This window comes from Onychostoma macrolepis, chromosome 22 (genome assembly GCF_012432095.1).
Source record: "Onychostoma macrolepis isolate SWU-2019 chromosome 22, ASM1243209v1, whole genome shotgun sequence".
In the NCBI taxonomy this organism is placed as follows: Eukaryota; Metazoa; Chordata; class Actinopteri; order Cypriniformes; family Cyprinidae; genus Onychostoma; species Onychostoma macrolepis.
The window spans coordinates 23,102,196-23,124,029 of record NC_081176.1 but is presented as its reverse complement, the minus strand read 5'-3'; the positions used below and the strand labels follow the sequence as shown (position 1 = coordinate 23,124,029).

Genomic DNA, 21,834 nt, shown 5'->3' with positions numbered 1-21,834 from the left:
ATTAGCAGATAATGTATGCACGAAAAGAAGCCGTGATGGGCGGGGCTCCGCCCTACAGAGACAATGTGATTGGATCAGACAGTGAATAGGATGGACTCACATCTGTCCGATAAAAACAGACACCCAGCTTTGCATGCTAGGCGAAAGAAAACTGAACTGGGAAACTTGGCTGCTTGGAAACTTTGGTCTCGCCTCACCCGCCTACAGACTTAACATCTAGTTTGTTCATCTCAAAGGACATCTCAAAGGACACTCTGTCCACGTCTGACCAAAGTAACTTGCAAAGCCCGCCGCGTAAGAACTTCAAGCCTTGCCATTTGCACACTCCCAGGAAGCCACGAATCCAAAGAGGATTCCCGAGTGACATCACGCGACAACGACACATCAGCGCGAAAGTCCGGGACTTCCCTCCAGCAACCACCCAGAGAGAAGAACAGCCTTCAACTCAACTCAAAGCAAGTAAACAAACAAACAATCTAATTTGCTGAGTTGAACTGAATGAATCGTTAAATGATAACGATAGTCGAGTCTTCTGTTTGTGACGTCTCCAGGTTGTCTTTATTCTCAGGAAAGAAAATAGCTTAAACTTTCTTCAAACTGCTTTCATCTTGCCAGAACGTGTGTATGTGTGTGTATGTGTTTTGTATTGTATCCTAGAATAGTAAATAAACTCTCGATTCATTTTTAATGAATAGTCTGGTGCTGTGATTTTCAAATATTAAATTATTTGCCAAAGATCGTGTTACCTGTTGCTCATAAATTTCCCAACCAATCCTGTATTATTATCGTATCCACGAGATAAACAGAATTGCTAAAATATACTGTATTAATACTCGCTGGTCGAGTCGTTAATAAGGTATAAATTACACATTTTTGATTAATATCAATCCATCAGAACAAAATCGAATTTCTACGATTTGATTCCCTAAAGCTAAGATTATAAATAAAGGATAAAACCTTACATTTAATGGTGGAGAATGCTGGCATTAGTTTGATTTGAAAATTCATAACACCAGGAATATTGCTGTATCTTGTCTATTTTTAATCGAAATAGTGTAGATACAGAGAGACAGCGTTTGTTTGTTTGCTTGTTGTGCTACTGTATATGCTTAGTTGTGGTACAAGACACGAGGCGTTTTGAATGAAATAGCAACTTTAGTTGTTTAAAAGGTAAATTAACTGCAGTAATTAATTTGTCTGCTGAGACAAAAATAAGTTGCGCACAGATATAGGAAAAATAAGTGTGTTCCTTGTTTTATTCCTGTCATAAGGCCTTTCAATAGTTTTTGATCTGCATTGCGTAATCCGATGTGGAAACAATTAAACTATTATCTCCCATGGTGAGAATATCAGATTAGCTCACTGTTTATTTCTCTGACACTTTGATTCACTGAAACAGTGAATGTGAAACGCGGCACTCAGAAGGAGTGGCCAAATGCGTTCTGTGGGAGAATTATTGATCTTGATCAAGAAATGAAAATTGTGTGATAAAAAAATCCACTGTGTGTGTCTGTGAAAACAGATCAGAAGTAACGTCACTGAGGTCCGCCGCGGCCTTGATAGCGTTATTGTATTAATTGCAGTAAATCTGTATATTAATTTACCTCATTCGAAGGAGTGAGAGTGGTCAGCGCTATAAAGATAGAAAATCTAAAATAGTGCTTGTGGTTTTTCCAAGTGTGAGAGGCACCCACAGCTTTGGGCTGAGAAGTGTCATAATAATTAATCTGTGGATTAATTTATCTCGCTCTAAACGAGTTGAGATTATTCAGCGCTATACAAAGACAAGAATCGACATAGTGCTTTTGGTTGTTCAGTACAGAGCCAATTCACGTGAGTTAGACAAGCCGTAGCTTGAAACTCACCGGCCAGAGTGGGCGTGTTACTGACAGCCTTGGCCGGAAGTCCTCCGAGGCTCTTTTCCGGAAAATTTTCAGGGCGTGGGCCCAGCCCCAGCACCATTTTTGAGCTTTTGTAAACAATAGCATAGCAAAAAAGCTAGCTAATGAGTTTGCATTGAAGCATAGGCCAAACTAGTAGCATTGAGGGCTAGCTATTAGCACGTAGCATCCCACATAGCAATTGTTCTCTGGCCCAGCTCTGGCCCACACAATCAGCTTTTGCTTGGCCCACATACCGCAATGACTTACTGTCCTAGTGTGTACCAAGTCTGGATTCCAGACAAGGGCCACACACTAGGACCGTAATTCATTGCGGTATATGGGCCAAGCAAAAGCTGATTGTGTGGGCCAGAGCTGGGCCAGAGAAAAATTGTTATGTGGGACCATACCTGTATGACCATAGCTGGCCCTATTCTGGCCCAGACAGCAACATAGTGTTGGCCCAGATCCTATTGTGTACCAGGTCTGGATTCCAGATAAGGGCCACACATGGGCCATAACTGGCCCAAGTCTCAGCCAAGTTAATTACCCATAACTGGCCCTGAATTGGAATCCAGACCTGGTACACACTAGGACCGTAAGTCATTGCGGTATGTGGGCCAAGCAAAAGCTGATTGTGTGGGCCAGAGCTGGGCCTGAGAAAAATTGCTATGTGGGCCGGAGCTGGGCCAGAGAAAAATTGCTATGTGGGATCTGAGGTCCTGTATGACCATACCCGTATGACCATAGCTGGCCCTGTTCTGGTCCTATTCGCTTGACCTCAACAAAACCATAACCAAGCCACTTGATACACACCCCTCCCAGATGAATAGTCACAACAACAACAATATTCTGAACAAATATTTAATCATGTTTAATCAGCAAACCAAGTTGAATGAATCTCACACCTAACATACAGCATTGTCAGTTCACACTTTCACAAAAAATATAAAAACATGCTTATTTGTTTTGCTTGGTCAGTGTGTTCACCCTGTTGGTGTATGGCAGTGTGAATTGGCTTTTAGGTGCTTTGGAATACAAAACAAAAAACAGTAAAATAAATATATATTTGTTTAATGTTCACGCAATTAACACAAAATTCTTAAATAAGGTAGTTTCTCTATTTTTGCAGTATTCAAGTGTTCATGTCCCTGAATAATATCTGCATGAACCTAAGTCTGAAGAGTACACATAATATCTAGTAGACAGCAATCCTTGTGAGTGAGAAGTCTGGTGTGGAGGCTGGATCTGGAACCGACTTCTGTCCAGGTTATCCGTCTTCACGAACTGCCCTGAAATACAATTCAAACAAACAATGTAGTGTGAGGCTCTTACATTCATAATGCTCATTTTGGCTTTGGTGGTGAAGTATGCAGAAAATTCTGCTGGACTGAAATTTAGTATTTGGTGAACAGTCTTCAAGAGTGCAAATAATATTTTAAGTTTTAAGTATCTTTCAGGCTCGCGTGAGGTTTCCACGAGCAACAAAGTCTGCTTGAACAAAAATTTCACTACATTTTAAGTTTAGAAAATAATATACAGACCGTTACAGTTTGAAGTGAGGTGCGTTCACAGTACTGGTTCTGTCTTACCGTTATTAATTTTAATTTCAAAGAACTTTTTTATTATCATCTGTGTCTTTTTTTGAATTATGATTGACCCCTCTGTAGGTTGTTGTGTATGAAGTGTCCTCAGAGCAGAGTTAAACAAGATGGCCTTGTAGGACATACAGGAACCCAGACAGCAACATAGTGTTAATATTCAAAAAAATATATCAAATAAATATCAAATATTTCCCAGACAGCAACATAGTGTCGGCCCAGATCCGGCCCACATCTGGCCCGCGTGAAATCCATGCGGGCCAGATGTGGGCCGGATCTGGGCCGACACTGCTTGCTGTCTGGGAAATATTTGATATTTATTTGAGATATTTCTTTAAATATTCGACAAACTTTTGAATGTTTGAGGTTTTACTTACTAGTCAGATGGTTCATGGCGCTTTGGAGATGTTCTTCGACAGGAGATCTGTTCCGCTCCAGCTCTGCAGCACAGCCATCAGCATGGAAGAATGGGAACAATATGTCACATAGCCAACAAAATGTAGTATATAATGTCAGGATTATTAGAAATAAACAAACTACAGCAGAGGTGAAATGCAATAATAATAATAATATACAAAACATACAAAAAAATCTTAAGATACCAGAATTCATATTTTTAGGTTTTACAGATGCATGATGATATAGTTGAAATATATTGTGAAAAATTCATATAAAGTTATTTAATAAGATTTCTCAGATCACCTGTGTTTCCTGTATCTCTGTCAGCAGCTCTCATTACAAATTTTCTTGTAACTTCCCCTGTTTTAGGTATTTTTTTCTGATGCTCCTGAAATCACAGTACAATTTATCAATATTTGTTTGCAATGAAAGTTCAAAACGTGTTTGAAATAGTTTCAGCCCATTAGTTCATGTAAGTGATGTCACCGATTGACCCCCACAGTGCAGACTTTTAGGTTAAATTAATTAGCTTATAGTGACTTCCATTTATCTATTGACAAAGTATCAGCAAAACATTTACAAAACTATCAAAGCCGCTCATCTACACATAAAAGGTGCTTAAAAGCTCAAACGTTCATTAATAAGAGCTTAAATGTATAAGTTAGCTCACCTCTAATTGTTAGCCTCTATGGTTAACGGTTGTGATGCTAACGGTCTTTTTGAAGACACTAAACCACTCCTGTAAAGTAAAGATTCAACAGAAACGTGTCAGTAACATGTAAGAAAGTGTCAGGAACAGTTGTATGTATTATTTGTGTAACTTTAGGGACTAAACTTACCTGAAAGCAGTGAAAACAGCAGAGAGACAGCCTCTCACTACTTGTCAGCAGAGTGAGTTGACACCGTTACCATGGTAACCTCCTCTGCTCCAGTTTAAATGCGATTTGAATGCTCACCGCGCGCGCTCATTGGCCGTCCACACGAACGCGGTTATTTTCAAAACAGCCCCAGACAGCAAGCCAACATTGAATAAACATTGTTTTTCCATCTGAATCATCATTATGGTTGATGTTGAAATTTCAATGTAAAATAAATGTTGAATCACCATTACCATATCGATGAAAACCTGATGTTATTAATGTTGATGGCAACAATATTGGAACAACATTGATCTATAGTTATCTTTATGATTGATTAAGCATTGATATTTGGTTTACCGGGCGATCGCTGAATGTGTTGAAAAGTCATTGATTTACAGTTGACCGGGAAACGACGTCGTTAACATGATGGTTAATGTAGTAACCGACGCAGTGCTGCAGTCACTGAAATAGATTTTTGTTTTACCAATGTGTCAAAATCTGCCAAAAGTACTTGATCTCTTCTAGGTTATAAAGTTAGCAAAACCTCATTGGTCCAGTCTATTTTTGTGACAGCTAGCTCAAAATACATGTCTGTACCCATAGTGTACCCAAATCTATTAACACAGCACCGCTATTTCTTCTGACCGCTGGAGAACACCGGCGGAACCAACGCTATAGTGCTCTATCTAGCCCCACAGCAGTGACCGCGGCGGGCCAGAATTACACAAAAGACATGGTTTACCTTTACTTTATTCAATGCAGAACTCTCTCGAGTTGTAATGTTAACTGGAAATGCCTATTAGACCATCTCGTAATAGCCTACAAATCCAAAATATGAATAATCCTCGAGCAGGGCTGCGATGTGCGATACAGTTTTGTAACTCCATTGTGTTTGTTTTCAGAAATGATAACAGTCGTTTTATACTAGTGCTTATGCTATATCACGATTTTTGATGATCTTCTGCACCTTTTCTGAGCGCGAGGAAGCGCTGTTATACAGCGCCTGACAAACAGGCCTGGCGTCTTAGCCCCACATACTTCATTTAGAAACAATTAAGATGCCTCGTTAATTTTAAAGACATAGCCTTATTATTAGCCTGTTTTTGCGGTGAGATTTATGCATATTCCTCCATGCACCCAGTATTTAAGCAGAAATTAATGTGCAATTTAGTCAACCAGAAAAATCTTTTGTCTATGGTAACTCTAATCAATACATTTACTATTTAATTAGTTATAAGTATCCAGTTATTTATATTTAATTTGTTGAGTTAACAATTAGTTCTGATTTAATAAAAAAATAAACATGATTTTTTTTTTTAGAGTCACTTGGCCTCATAAATTGTCCTTATGAAAGATGTCACTGCAAGCTAATCCTTTGCCTCCCTTTAATTCGAATACATCCATGAACATATTGGGCAGTTTTGAAAAGTGCTTTGAATGTAGTCCGTCTCATACAGCCTCAACAAAAATGCGTTTCTACCCAGAAATATAAAATGATTTAACTAACTATGAGATGGCAAGATGAGAGAGGGGGTAAAATCTTTGCGTGGCAGGTGGAGCTGCCACTCGACCAGTCATGGATATATGTTATAGCACATGTGACAGAAAATTACGTGATGTGACGTGATATAGGTATCTTGTCCTTAAATATAGTGAACGGAGTCCATTATTATTGAATAAATATTGTTCAGTCTTTAGAAAAACCTTTGCAAGCCCAGTTTAAAAGACATGTTATCATCTGCTTTGTGGGGAAATACTCAGGGCAGTGATGATTCTGAATTAAATTGCTGTTTACTGACACTGTGATTGACTTTTTGTCCTTTTTTTCAGATCATTAATCCACATCGTTTTTCAAGTAAGAAAGTCTTTAGTATAATAAGCCTCATCTGAAGTGGCTGCGCGACGCCCCAGACCGAGCGGGAGGAGCTGGAAGACAGACGCAGCAGGAGTTAACACTTTAAAAGAAAAAAAGAAAAAGAAATAATACAATAAAAATGATTGTTTAATTTTTAAAGAATGCGTGGGGTGTCATTTGTGCTAGTCTAGGTTATAGCCTAAAGGTATAGTTTCTATTTTCTATATTTTGCTAGCCCATCCTGGCTGTCGATAAAGCAGGATTATAGCCTAATAATAATGTTTTTAATATTATATTAAAATTACAGACCTTCAGATTAAACCTGTGGTATATTAAAACACCATTGAAGTTTTGTTGATATGCTGGGATTTCAACATTGTTTCAATATCCATTGTAATCGAAATACCATTGAAATTCTGTTGATCTCTAGGTATGATTTAAACGTTGTTTCAATGATAATAGAGGGTGCAACATGATGAAGAATCAACATCAGAGTTCGACGTTGATTCAATGATTTTATCGTTGACAGCGGGATGTTGATTTAACATCGTTTCAATTACTATTTGCTATCTGGGCAGCTTTTTCTATGCGGTTTGGCAGTTCGTCTTCACGCAAACTCTGCACCAGGTCACTGAAACCGAACATTTTGAAAACTCCTGCCAGGGAGAAGATTTAAAAAAAAACTCCGGTTGCAGTTTTATCATGTAACGTTAGACAGCAAAACCAGAGTTTTTGGCTTGTGACATCGGAGCCTGCGCTGTTATCTCCGCCTACTTGAAACTTTGTCAGGCTTCTGATTGGCCAACATGGCCTAAAACACATCAACGTTACGCATTTACATAAATGGTACAAAAAAAATGACAAATAAAATGTCCTGAAATTTCATCATGTATTGTTTAGTAGGCCTACATCAAACTGTAAATTGAATGAGAATATGAAAGCAGTGAATGCAAAACATTGTTTGAAGTCAGTTGTATATAAATAAAACAACAGGATATACTATTCTATAATATAACATGTAATATAATATAATATAATATAATATAATATAATATCATATGAGGCATGAATATAATTTCACATGTAAACACAATTAAACACAATATGAGCTTTATGTTATGCATTTTAAAAATATATTTTCAAAATGTATTTCAATATATTTAACAGTGTTTCACATATATGTGAATATATTATCTTTCTGTATGGGAAAACATTGGGATTTTAGTCAAAAATATTTGAAATGGATTTTAAATGTGGGTCAAGTTCGGCAATACTTATGTGGCCCACATATCTACATTTGACATCTGGCCCATGTCTTGTGTGCCGTCTTAAACCCGGTACCACCGCTGCCAAACTCGGGCCATGTTTGGCCCACATGCTGTATGCCAGTGCCGGATGAATGGCAGATGAATATATGAATATATATATATATATATATATATATAAAACAACAGAATATATTATTCTATAATATACTATATAACATCATATATTATATAATATCATATGAGGCATGAATATAATTTTGCATACAAGTAAACACATAATAACACAAAACATGAGCTTCATGTTATGCATTTTAAAAATATATTTTCAAAATATATTTAACAGCTTCACATTTATGTGAATATATTACCTTACTGTATGGGAAAACATTGGCATTTTACTCAAAAATATTTGAAATGGATTTTAAATATGGGTCAAGATCGGCAATACTTATGTGGCCCACATATCTGTATTTGACATCTGGGCCAAATACTACATTTGACATCTGGCCCATGTCTTGTGTGCCGTCTTAAACCCTATACCATCTCTGCCAAACCCGGGCCATTTTGGCCCACATGCCGTATGCCAGTGCCGGATGAATGCCAGCTGTGCCAGATGCATGCCAAATCTGGGCCAAATTTGTTTGCTGACTGGGATTTAGCTTGTGGATATCAATGCAGTGTGTTTTAGAGTGTGTTTTGAAGTATTGAGGCGATTACCCATCCTGAACTAACTCACACTAAGATTTGCATATAATTTCTATCTCTCTTTTACTCTCCCTATCTGTTATCGCTCACCTCCCATTTAAAATAACTTTAACAAATACAAACTTAAACAAACCATCTCGGTGCACTGCGGCTAATTATCATAGGAAATTAGTTAGCGATCTCACCTGTGGTTTAATAAGCATTTGTGTAAGGTTTTTAACGGGTATCAGTTTAATAACTGGTTTTATTAGGAATTAATTCTGGGTTGGCCTCATTACTTTGATAATACAGTTATTAAGTAAATTATGAACTGTCCCTATGATTTTAACGACATCAGTTGATACGTTGCTATTGACAAGTATTGGAAATTGTTAATTGAATGTCAGAATTAATTACAAATTTGAAATTAATTTCATTTCATTAAGTAATTTCAGCTCCTGCTCCCACCTAGCAACGTAGTCACGTATTAGTTAATCATAGGGGCTTTGATAATTTGACAATAACATTAAGGTCTTAATCATTGACTATCAAAGTGTTTAATTTTCTGGCCTGAAAATTTTTAATTTTCTTTAGAAGTAATTAGGATGGTACAGATTAATTTGTTCTTGTGACTTTCATGACACAAGGAGGAATTAGTAACTTGTTATAGGGATCCAAATTCAATTCAAGATTGGGAATTTTAATTTCAAAATTAATCCCAAATTTGAAAGTTTAATTTCATTTCATTAAATAATTTCAGTTCCTGCTTCCACATAGACTGATTAACATAATTATAAGTGCTTTTATAATTTAATGAATTATAAATTGCTCTTATGAATTTCTAATGACATCAGTGAATGCTCGGAACCTGCTATCCTTGGGAAACCAAAATTTGTAATTTAATTTCATAATTAATTACGAGTTTGAAAACTCTAATTCAATTTAATAATTAATTACAGTTCCTGTTTCCAGATTGCAACAATAATTGCTGATTAATGAAATGTTAATTGCTCTGATAATTCGAATGACAACCATCTTTGGATTTTGATAATTGATTATCATTATTTCTCTGAAATTTTTAATTTCATCAAATTTTGGTTTTGGCTTCCCTATTTCAATGATACATTATTGAGCAATTTTAATCCTAATCCTCCTATCAGTTTTAATGATAACATCATTAAAGTATAATTAGAAACCACAATTTCTAATTTGAAACTCCAAATTAATTTGCAATCAAGTTCTGGTCCTACTTGTTAGGCCTTATTTTCTCTCCTTCAGTTATTTAATTAACTCAGCTAAAACTTTATGGAGTTACTCTTTGTTTAAGCCTAATAGTAAATAGCGCTCCCCCTAGTGCTTGGCTGGTGAAGTGACATTGCCTCCACGGTAGGCCCGGCCACGGGATTCCGCTGGACAATTTAACTTCCCATCAAACCTAGGACATAAGAGCCTTAACCTCCCAATTAAGCAAAACCCCAAAAGGAAATTAGAGTTTCCTCAAAACTTAGGACAGTTGGTTTTAGCCTATTAAAACAGCAAAACCAACCCCCTAAGGGTATCAATTCAACAGCACCACCACGCTGACACCCTTGATACTAATCCTAAAATTGGGAGCAACTCCTCACTCTTTTTCCTCTTCTCTGGTCTCCTTGCTGCTATCTTCTAATTTGATTATTGCTACTGTTTGCTGAGATTGTGCCTGTAGGATTGTCACAAGCAGAGGACTTTAACCCTTGAACAGGTATTTGTGGAACTTGAGACGACATTCAAAACTGTTTTCCATTTAATGTCCCCTCTGTGAAATCCTACCCTGCCAGGCTAAAACAGGTCACAGAGAAGATTGAAAGAAGTTCGAAAACCTTAAGCACGCAAGAAGGACACTCAAACTAGCGTTGTGATGTCAATTTGCCATTAAGGGACCAGTACTGTCATTGCTATTGTTTTCCTTCACCCCAGAGAAAATTAATAGCAATCACAGACTTAAAAAAAAATCCTCTGACTAGAAGCACCCTTCTAAATCAGACTTAATAAAAAAAAATAAAAAAAACCAAGAGAAAAATCTGACACCAGAAAGGAGTATTTTGTTTTTGTTTATTTTATTTTGACTTTCCCTTACAGGAAAAGGGAAGCATCCAAGTATTACCCTGTTCCTTGCTCTGTTGGTGTTCTTCTTTCCTTTTCTCTGTTCTCCAGCTGTGTGACCTGTGTGTGTGTGTGTGTGTGTGTGTTCAATTTTTCCCCCACAGAGGCTACAAATTAGAAGTACGCCCCCAGAGGACCACAGTCACAGAGAGGCACACTCAACATTAGCACACAGTTTACATTGCACTCTTACACCCCTGTTTGCTTTGTTTGTTTTGTTTTGTTTTGTTTTGTTTTGTTTTGTTTTTCTCTTCAAGGTCTGTGTCAGTCGCGGTTCGAGATCCCCCTCATTCCGACAAAACATGTCTCGCACAGCAGAACATGTTGGCCACTGGGAAGACCTAGAAACATGGCTCAGTGTGGCGACAGACAGCCTCCTCCCTAAGGCTGCTGAAACACTCAAACATCATACACAGGACCAGCTGGACGACAACATAACAAGCCTCATGGCACAAGACCCAAGCCAAAGCTGCACTCACAAAGAATTAGCCAAGATCACCGGCTCCTTAAGTCACACACTCATCGCCACCCTCAAATTGAGCGACAAGCACGCTGCACAGCTCCAGCAGGAGTTAACACGGGCACAACGATGCATCGAGCAGCTGGAACTGGAAGCTCAGGAACGACGGGAAAGGCCTGATGAGGTGGAACAAGGCGCTGAGGAGGAGATCAACAAGCTAAAAGAAACCCTAGTAGCTAACACCCAGGAAATGGAACAGGTCAAGGCAGACTACGTTGATCGTTCTAACAAGCTACAGTATGCAGAACAGCTACTGGAAACGGTTTCAGGGATAAAAACAGCAGAATCAAAGCCCTTGAAACTCACCTGGATGAGTCAAGAAACGAGATCAGCCGCCTAATACGACAGCTCGACGACCTCAAAGAGGAATCCGATAGTTTCCAAGAGGAACTCAAGCACGCTTACGAACTGCGCCGTGTGCCGTCGAGGAACATTGGCAAGTTTACCCCCAGCGTGCCAAATAGCCAAAATGTCCAAGCTTACCACCAAGATATCGATTTCCATCTGGAAATGCGACCTAACGTTACGGACAAAGATAGACTCTATTTACTCCGAACGACATCCAGTCCTGAAGTTTGCTGCTTCCTGGACAGGCAGCCTGCTCACACAAAGACTGATTACCAACTGCTCTGAGAAGCCCTCACTAAAGAGTTTTCCGATCCTGACTCCGAACAAGGCTTTAGTGGCTGCCCTGGAGACAAGACAAGGACGTCACAAACCTCCTCAAGTCTACTACAGCCGACTCAGACGAGCATACTTCGGAACTCGCAATGAACCTGACATGGAAGATGATTTGAACTTCAAAACTCTCTTCCTGAGAAACCTCCATCCCAGAGTAAGTCACCATCTTGGCGTTCTCGCATGACCACGAACAATGAATGCTCAGCAGTTGCAAGACCTGGCGCAGAAGGCCTACGGCAAACAAAAGATGGCCTCAGAAAAGGGCTCCAAAACTCCAGCAGTTCTTGACTTCAACACTCAAAGTCAAGGGCTGGCTCTAGAGGGCACCCAACGCCAAGACACTGCCAAGCCGCCACCCAGAGAGTGGAATGCACCCTCGTCCAACAAAGAACGAGACTCCCACGCTGGTACCCGATCTAAACAGAGGTACGAACGCTGGGATGGACCTCGTGGACGTCAACGCTCACTTGGACGGAACTGGGAGAAGTCATGAGACCAATCAAGGCCTCAGGAGAATCAATGGGAGAGATCGTGGAACCAGCCAAGCTCATTTGGAAACTCAAGAGGGAAAAGCTTATGGGAATCCGATGGAAACTCCAAGGGAAAACGACAAACTCACCCTGGAGCAACCAGCCCAAGGAATTGACGAAAGAAGTCACAAAGATCCCAAGCTGACCGAGCTCAAACTGAATCCACACAAGAACAAAAGACACCACCGTGTTTCGACTCACAAGAGCTGATGAAAATGATGATGAAAGAGTTCTTCCAACGAAAGGAGGAGGATCGGAAGTGGGAAAAGAAAGAGAAACCAGATTCAGCCTGACTAGCGGCCAGAAGAGAAGGCAGCGACCAGCTGACCCAACCAGGCACAGAAAACAGCACCCCCTCACCTCACTCTCAGAGAACCGTAACTACCCTAACTTCAGGTGGACACGAAATCCCACGTGAAAGCCTAGCAACAGAGTTAGACACTAACTCAACACTCAATCCTCTAGATCACAGCAGCGTCCAACAAACACCTGCTGACGAATCCCATCACGTTCCTGAAAGTGCTGTCTTGGTCGTCTGCCACATCAGTCCTGACATCCTAACAATTTCCTCCCAAACTCCAGTCCCTCAACTCCTAGGCGATCTCATTGAGAAAGATATAGCAAGAAAGTTTTACCTCTCCATCATCATCGAACAACACATCAGAGTCGAAGCCCTTCTGGACACAGAGGCCAACATTACGCTAATGTCTGCCGAACTCCTCGAGGAAGTCCAAGAAGGAGCAAAGAGGACTAACAGAACCCTCAAACTCCAAAGGTGTGAGCTGAACCTCCAAGCGTATTCCCACACGGGCCTACGACTGAAACATGTGGCTCCAATCCACCTGACAGTGGGATCAATGGATCTCATTCATCCAATATATGTCTCCCCCCTCAAAACATACCCACTCCTCATTGGGAAAGATCTGCTTAATCGTTTTGAACCTCTAATAGACTTCAAGCATCTAAAGATGTGGACACAAGTCCGCAAACCTCTGCCTTGCCAGTCATTAGACTCCAACGAGTCGCAGTGCCAAGTCACAGACACCGCCCCCAATTCACGGAATGATGGTGCAGTATCAGAACCAAGGCCTGAACCAAGCTCAAGCAGCAAGGACCAGGACCCTCTCCTCTGCTCACTGCAAGAGCCTGAATCAAACGCAGGCCCCCTTCGAATCATGACGGCAATAGATGTCCACGGCACGTCAGTGTCAGATGCGACACTAGCCCTGTGGGCAGAAAACTCAGCCATTAGCCTGAAGCTATTTAGAATATTGAAGCAAAGACACCAAAGTCTACCACATGTTGCTAGACACAGCCGCTTCCCTCTCAGTCCCTGGTCGACAACCATGGCCACCTCCAAGATCGTCTGCGCTGTAGACATACGATGGAACAACAGACATCTGAGTCACTACTTCCTCGTAGTCCCTGATCTACCTCATGACATCTACATTGGAGCGGATATCATCGTCCGGCTCAATGCTTGCATTGATACCGTGAACGACATAATATGGGCCCCCCCGTCATGTCAACTGACAACTTCAGTCAATCTCAAGAACCTCCAGTCTGGTCAAACCATGCAAGACGCATGCGCTATGATCACTGAGCAAGAAGCCACAATACCTGCCTACAGCAAGAGTGTCAGTGTCCGCCTCAACATGCGGCCTGGCCAGGCTCTCAACAGTAAGCTAGGTTTCTTCCAACCTTCCAGGACCTGCCTAAAACTCGGACTGACCCTGGAAGCCACACCTCTCATTGAAGTGTCATCCCATGCTGTGTACGTGTTGTTCAACAACTGTACGGCCCAAGACATCTACGTTCCCAAAGCCAGTCACCTGGGATGGCTCATCAACCAGGCGTTCCACAACTTTGAACTGACGGTACCTGTCATAGGCCCCATACCAGCCCAGCTGATGTCAGACGAATACAATGACACCATAACATTCACAAAACCTCATTCAAACCCTATTCTGCCGGTGTCCAAAGCAAGTGTCTGCCGTTCAGAACTAATAGATGACACTCACCTCGCTGTCTACGCTGTCTCAACACAGCCTGCGACAGAATCACCTACACAGGTGACCATCGGGGCCCAAAGCCCCTCAAATGATTCAGCTGCAGAAGAGCCCTGCAGAAGGTTCAGCTGCAGAAGGTTCAACGCACAAATTCAGCAGATCCTGAGTGAGGCGGATGCCCTCCAAAATGAAGTGGATCGCCAAGGACTCAAAGAGGTTCTGCACAAGTACAAGGACTCCTTCGCAAAGTATTCACTGGACTGTGGACTGACCAACATCCACACCGTGCGCATCCTGACAAACCCAAATGCGCCACCCACATTTGTGCGGCAGTATAAAATCCCAATAGCGTCATATGAGCCAGTGCAAGAAATTGTTGACTCCATGCTGAAAAAGGGGGTCATCCGGCCCTGTAACAGCACATACTCTGCCCCGATATGGCCAGTCCTAAAACCCAACGGAAAATGGCGGCCCACCATAGATTATCGCAAGTTGAACCAACAAGTACCCTTGTCACGATGGCCTATGACCCAATTGGACCAAGAAATCCCCAAAATCAAAGGCTCGACGATCCTTTCCACACTGGACGTCGCCTCCGGGTTCTGGACGATCCCTGTCCACCCCGAAGACCAACATAAGCTTGCATTCACCTTTGGCAATCGACAGTACACCTTCACACAGTGCCCTTTCGGCTACGCCAACTCACCAGCAGAGTTCAACATCTTCCTGAACAAAGCATGCCCTGACGCCAGAGCCAGAGGCAACCTCGTCTATGTGAATGATATTTTGATGAAAAGTTTAAGCGTTGAAGACCACCTCAAAGAAATCGATCATGTCCTAAACCAGCTGACAACAGCAGGAGCTAAGATTGCTCTTCACAAATGACAACCGACTAACATATCGGAATTGCGAAGCTTTCTGGGAGTGTGCAATTACTCACGACAGTTCATCGAGAACTACGCTGACATCGCACGACCACTAACGTCCCTCCTGAGAAAGGATGAACCATTAATTTGGACGGAAGCCCAGGACACAGCTATGAGCCAGCTCAAACAGCGCCTGTGCTCTGCTCCGTGCCTGGCTTACCCAGACCCAGGAAAAGAATTCTATCTGGACGCTGGATTCTCCAGCCATTGCCTCAGCGTAGGCCTATACCAGCTCCATGACAAAGACAAGCGAGTGGTCGCTTATGCCAGTAAAACGCTGCTTCCCCCAGAATGCATGTATTCAGACGAGTACGCAAATACAAAGGGTCCGTGTGAAGCAAGTACTGCGTAAAAATTGTCCCATATGCCAGCTTAGCGTGAACAGAATTAATTTAAAAAGGCACATAGAAAGGAAACACACAGGAAAACATAAGGACATTACAGCAAGTTCACACCTTCTAAGTGAATGCATAGATCCAGAGAATGGAGTTTATACTGTTCATAAATCTTTTCACGGGGTCACTACACCTCTGCACGTTCAAAATAAAGTCTGGGGGGAAAATCAACACGTTTTCTGTGAATCTGCTGAGTGCCAGGTGAACATGGAGTTGGCATGGAGAAGTGGGTTAAAAGCACATCAATGCGTACACCTTAAATCATTAACTTACTGCACATCCTATGTCTCCTCTCCTGTACTTAGTGAGGAAACACTTAATGAGATGGTGAACAGCCGGTGGTTTGGCGAGGATAAAAAGAAGGTCTGCCTTGATCTGCAAAACCTTGCAAATGCCAACCATATACCTCTGTCTGTATACTCCCAAATTGGAATCCCTCAGTCCAAAAAATACATATCTGTTTATGAGCCGACTGTTTCATATTACAGTCGTTTAGGAAGAGTCATGGTGTCATATGAGACAAAAAAGGATTCATGGCACTGTCCTTGTGCAAGGACGAAGAGATCATGCCAACACAAGTACATTGCAAAATGGCACTTATTTCAGACTCACCATGAGCTGTTCAGGAAAGTCTGGTGCACTGAGGAGGTGGAATTTCAAACATCAACAGAGGATGGAGGCCGTCATGATGAGGTTGAGCTGGGTAACATTCCTTATCCTCCAAAAGATGACCAAAAGTTCAAAGCCATGGTTGAGTATATTTTGAAGTTCAAAAAATTACCTGCTGTTCTGCCAGAACATTTACGTCATGCATTATTGGAAAAAGAATACCCAAGGCACCTCATTCCACTGGAGATGATGTGCCAGCAGTGCCCTGGCAATGTACCCATGAGTGACCCAATCCTCATTACAAATAAGGCCAAAATCCTAACCAGGTCGCGTATTATTGAAGGTAGGTCAATGAAACTATTTATATCGTATGACAATCCACTGTGGTCGATTTGCTGTGCTTTCATTAATCATTGAATGTGTTGTAAACTGTACTGAAAATATTGTTGAAACTTCTGATTTCTAGACAGCTCTACATACTGTAAATCTTGCCATCAATGCGGAACCTTCTACCGTTACCAAGAGTGGAAAGATGGCCTACACAATTTTAATGACCGGATAATCCTTGATCTCTCTTTATGCTTAACCATAAGGAACATGCTACAGGTATTTTTATTTAATTTAAGTATAACCTGTGAATGAATCTTTTTAAATGGAAAATATATGAAATTTAAACAGAACATTTTCTGTATTTTCACTATAATGTTTCTCCCTTAGGTGCATACTGCAGTGAGCAGAGTGGTAGAATATTTAGAACTGACTACAGGGGTACAGTTTCCCTCAGCTAATACAGTTCTTCATGGGTATCTTCATTTTGAAGCACTCACTGATCATGACTATCAGTATTCCTGTGTAAATTGTGGTGATCATCCACCAGTGGTCATTATGGACCTCCATAAAAAGGGAGCCTTCCATTTGTCAGGTAAAATGTTTTCATGGAATAGACTGATTTAGATGTCAATTACAGACCAGGGGTGCGTTTCCCAAAACGAACTACAGTTGCAAGTTCTGTCGTTACCAATTGAGCTCAATGGGACTTACGACCATAGTTCACTAACAATGCTTTTGGGAAACACACACCAGGTTACTTTCAGAATTTACTATTTGTGTAATGTTTTTAACATTATTTCTTTAGTAAGTGACCTTGAACGACCTCCAGAGGACTTTAATGGAGAGGTTGATATGGAGCATTTTTGGGAAGCACTTTCAACGGAAAGGATCAGTCGAGGATTTGTAACAAGTAATGCAAGCCAAGATTAATTTGTCAAAATGTAACACCTTTTTCAATGACTGAAGATTTGTGTGACAAAATAATTAACAAAATAATTAACAAACTAAAACATGTTACATTTATATTTATCAAGGTGTCAATATCAAGATGTTTTAATATATTTCTTGTGTTTTGATATTCCCAAAGGTGATCAACACAATCCATTTAAAGTTCCGCCAACTTTTCACTTTTGGGCGCCGTGGATAGGCAGAAATACACGCCGGTCAAACAGTGTCCTCAATACGGAATTTGAAAAAGTCCGTCCGGCAAAACCAGATGAGGTCTGTGAAATAACAGTCTCTGAAGACCGCCTGACAGAGGAGCTGTACAAGCAGAAGGTAAAAATACATTTAATTATATTTGTCTTTTTAGGAGTGATTTACAGGCCATTATTTCACCTGAAAACATGCAGATCCTCACATTTTATTTTATTTGACAGGTTCAAGTGGTTAGGAAATTATGCAGGGAGTGTGGGTTGGATTCCTCTGGATCGCGAAATGACCTCCTCCTGAGACTGTCCAATGAATTGAAGTCAATGCACACGTATGACAAGGTCTTTCAAAAGATTTGGGCTGCGTCAGGTAAGCAAAATGTCACAGTGTACTGTATGTGTAAGACACTATTATTGTTAAGGTTTTTGGTAACACTTTACAATACGGTGACACTAATATGCATTAATTCATGTTTAACAAATGCACAGATAATCATGAGTTAATGTGTAATTCATGAAGAACTAAACCATTTATTAACAATTACTGCATCAGCAATAAATGAACATTCGATATGATTCATAGAGTAAGTAATCAATAAATTGTTATCAGTTAAATGTGTCATAATATATTAACTACCTAATAACTTATTTTATTAACTAATGAAGTAAATTCATATGTTAATTACCACATTGGGTCGAAGCCATGCCTTTAAACTTCCAGTTGCCTGCTTTAATTAATCTTTAGCTAATGATTTGCATGGGTATCATTATGTTATGACTTTACTTGTTGAGGCACTCGACTAACTAACTAATTCAAAATCTATAACCACAATGACATATTACTTAACAATTAGTTAATAGTCATGTGCCTCAACAAGTAAAGTTAATATATTATGACGTATTTAACTGATAACAATTTATTGATTACTTAATCTTTGAATCATATCGAATGTTCATTAGTTGCTAATGCAGTAATCATTAATAAATGGTTTAGTTCTTCATGAGTTATACATTAACTCATGATTATCTGTGCATTAGTTAAGCATTATTTAATGCATATTTGTGCACCCGTATTGTAAAGTGTTACCAGGTTTTTCAATGGGTGGAATAACTTCAAATGGTGTTACTCTTTGAATATCTGAAAAGTGATTTCACATACACATATCAGTGAGGATGAAAAACGTTTTAGTTGGATAAACAAAGGTCGTCTTTTTATAATCTGTTCATTTCTGCCTCTTTCCATTTCAGGCGGATGGGCTGTGATTATGTGCCCGTGTGGCATTGTATACAGTATAAAGTGCAACATTAGAGCTGAAAGCCCACGTGACTTCACAGACATGCTCCTTTCTTGGAAATACATGCCAAATATTGTAATATATGACTTTGCACGTGGACTAGCAACACAAATGAATCTGAGAGAACCAGAAAGGTTGCCCTTCAAACCATTTGAAGGACGGTTAAAAGCCCCAACTGCAGAAAACATAGCACTAGCCAAAGATGGGAAACTAAAGGTCTCACTTCCTTGGTTGAATTGCAAGAAAGTGGTCCCAGACTGTTATGGCCATCCCATAACTGGTTCAGCAGAGCATTATGCTCTGTATGATCGTTTCCATGAAGATAACACAAAGGATGCCCGTGATGCCTTGCGGAAGCTTGGCCTGGTCCCGCAACTTGCTGGAATAGTCAACAGCCAAGTAGCAGAACAGCTGTTTGTAAAAATGAAAAAAAAAAACAATTACTTCTTAAACATGGCTTTACCATCAACTCATCTGTTTCTCATGAGGAATATCATTCACCACTACAATTGTCACAAAAACAAACAACGATTGGGAGACATAAAAAAGGCTTTCGATACCAAGATAGCTATGAATATCCACAGCCAGGCAGTGTTGGGTAACTTTTCAAATTTCATATGCAAATCTATCACAAATACAGCATATTATTATTCACTGTTTTGCATAGTTTAAATATTTATTTATAGTTTTTGAAATTACAGTATTCATTAAGACACCTTCCACTGCTTAACCTAGTACATTGGACATTCGTAGACTTGCACTAACACATATGACTATTAATGAATTAATATATTGTGATTTTCTACTTTTGATTCAGCAGAATCCGTGCCCCCGACAGTGGCCCCCGGCACAACACCGACAGCGGCCCCCGGCACGACCCCGACAGCGGCCACCGGCACATTCCAGACAGCGGCCACCGGCACATTCCAGACAGCGGCCCCCGGCACGACACCGACAGCGGCCACCGGCACGACCCCGACAGCGGCCCCCGGCACATTCCAGACATTGGCCCCCGGCACGACCCCGACAGCGGCTATTGTCTACTCTTTGGCATTTATGCTCTTTGCAAAAGAATGGAATCCTATACAGGACCAACTGGTAAGTTAATTAGTTAAAATAGTAATTGTTTTTCATGTCACACACTTATAATAATAATAATAATAATATCTGTTATTTGCAGCTCAATTATGTGCTGGACACAGGACGTCCTGCAGCTGAAATTATTGTGAAAGAAGGGCCCTTATGTATCACACGTGAAGAATTCTGGAGCCTGGGGTTGCTAAGAGACATGGATTCTCATGTGAGTACTGGGAAGTTAATAAACACAAGGAAGGGAAACAGCATTTTTATTTGCTTTTATGCTTGTTCATTGATGAGTTTTGATTGATGCCATTGAATTAGCTCTCATCACTTGTTCATGTTTACAAATATAACGAACTGCATATTTATACTTGGCATTAGTTAACATAGTCCTCCCTATCAAAAGAGAGTTTTTTGCACAACAAGTGTTTGAAATGCGGAGCCAGACCATGCGTGCAAATGTACATGGACTTTGTTGCTCCACAGGCAAAAGTCTTAGCAATAGTACTATCGGGGATCACTGCAGAAAATAGCGCACCTAAATTTAAAGAAAAAAGAAAGAGATTGAAATCAAAACATTTTTATTTGTGTGGGTGTGACTATGTGTGTTTTCAAAGTACAGCCACCACAAAGTCAGATTTCAGCACCTCTTTTGACTGAAATCATTTTGAAGCACATAAAATCATACAAATACAAATCTTTGCATACAAATCTGTGACTGCATTAAATCAAATTTTGACATTTGGTACTTTGCTGCACATAACCTTGGAATTTCAAAATGATGTCATAGGTGAAAGTTCAAATCATTTAATTTACCTGTCCCTTCACTGGAATTGAAAGAGCAGTGAGACTCAAACACCACAGGACCTCAGCTTTTAATGTGTCCTCTTTGGGAATGCCTGTGATTATTGACTGTTTGGAGGACGTGGCGATGGTGGTAGTCGTTGCAGGTGTACATGGTGTAGGATTTCAAGGACCCTGGCAGGGTTCCCACTCTTTCAAGAACACCAGATTCAAGGACTTTCAAGGACATTTTTAAGCACCATTTATTTTATATCAAGCACCTATCAAATTCACACGCCAGCATATGTAGTGTCATGAAAGACCTTACAGTACTAAACATTTTACTTACACTTAACATTTACATTAAAAATTTCAGAGTAATAATGTTTTGAATGTGTAGGTTTCATAAATTTAGACCGTTTTGGGCAGTCGTGTTCAAAGGAATTTAATTAAATCCGTTCATGAAATATTCTCAATTATGTTAAAAACCTACTTTTGTAAACTAGTCTCTGTTTTTTTGCTCAATCTCGATCAAATCACTGTAGTAATATTCTCTGGACTCTCTATATCAATAATTATCAAAAAAAATATTGAATTTTGTCCTTTGGTTAGCTGTAATGGGGTCATTAAAAGAGGGGTGTGGCCAAATATACCCAGAAGCCTATAAAACCTAAACGAAAACTCGAAACTTTACGAAACTTGTTGAAAACATGTGTCAGAAGACTCTTAACAAGTTTCATGGAGATTGGACCATAGGTGGCGCTATAACAGTGAAAAAGGCCTCTAAAACACAACATTTCTATAGTAAATGACCTCAAATTGCAATAAAATGTTCA

The 21,834-nt window shown here is 40.2% G+C and overlaps 2 protein-coding genes, 1 long non-coding RNA gene and 1 pseudogene across 10 annotated transcripts in view; 3 read left to right on the top strand and 1 right to left on the bottom strand.

The window, feature by feature from the left end:
- Positions 1-6,722, top strand: part of LOC131529944 (complement factor H-like) — a 37,054-nt gene extending 30,332 nt beyond the window's left edge. For 5 of the 8 annotated variants that reach the window (XM_058759959.1, XM_058759962.1, XM_058759963.1 and 2 more), the window contains one exon: positions 6,571-6,722. The gene's annotated coding sequence lies outside the window, so the exon portion shown is untranslated. The remainder of the gene's footprint in view (positions 1-6,570) is intronic. The other 3 variants (XM_058759967.1, XM_058759966.1, XM_058759965.1) reach the window with 1 other exon arrangement.
- Positions 2,554-6,551, bottom strand: LOC131529947 (uncharacterized). Its single transcript, XR_009268260.1, has 3 exons — positions 4,184-6,551; positions 3,859-3,921; positions 2,554-3,172 (listed from the first exon to the last, which is right to left on the bottom strand). It is a non-coding gene; the product is annotated as an uncharacterized LOC131529947 (long non-coding RNA).
- A 4,269-nt stretch (positions 6,723-10,991) lies between the features above and the next one.
- LOC131529941 (uncharacterized) lies at positions 10,992-12,713 on the top strand (annotated as a pseudogene).
- A 2,678-nt stretch (positions 12,714-15,391) lies between these two features.
- Positions 15,392-20,522, top strand: LOC131531016 (uncharacterized). The gene is made up of 9 exons (XM_058761565.1): positions 15,392-16,702; positions 16,826-16,965; positions 17,077-17,281; positions 17,495-17,599; positions 17,777-17,967; positions 18,069-18,210; positions 19,089-19,733; positions 19,953-20,233; positions 20,316-20,522. Exons 1-9 carry the CDS (start codon positions 15,592-15,594, stop codon positions 20,520-20,522), a joined length of 3,027 nt encoding a protein of 1,008 aa, XP_058617548.1. The 5' UTR covers positions 15,392-15,591.
- The last annotated feature ends 1,312 nt before the right edge of the window (positions 20,523-21,834 follow it).

What these genes read in the sequence shown, in the direction of transcription:
- LOC131531016 (XM_058761565.1), top strand. Translation starts at nt 15,592, where the DNA reads ATGACAAAGACAAGCGAGTGGTCGCTTATGCCAGTAAAACGCTGCTTC. An exon ending in GGGAGCCTTCCATTTGTCAG is followed by an intron (nt 17,282 to 17,494) that starts GTAAAATGTTTT and finishes TTATTTCTTTAG; the next exon opens with TAAGTGACCTTGAACGACCT. An exon ending in AAAGATTTGGGCTGCGTCAG is followed by an intron (nt 18,211 to 19,088) that starts GTAAGCAAAATG and finishes TTTCCATTTCAG; the next exon opens with GCGGATGGGCTGTGATTATG.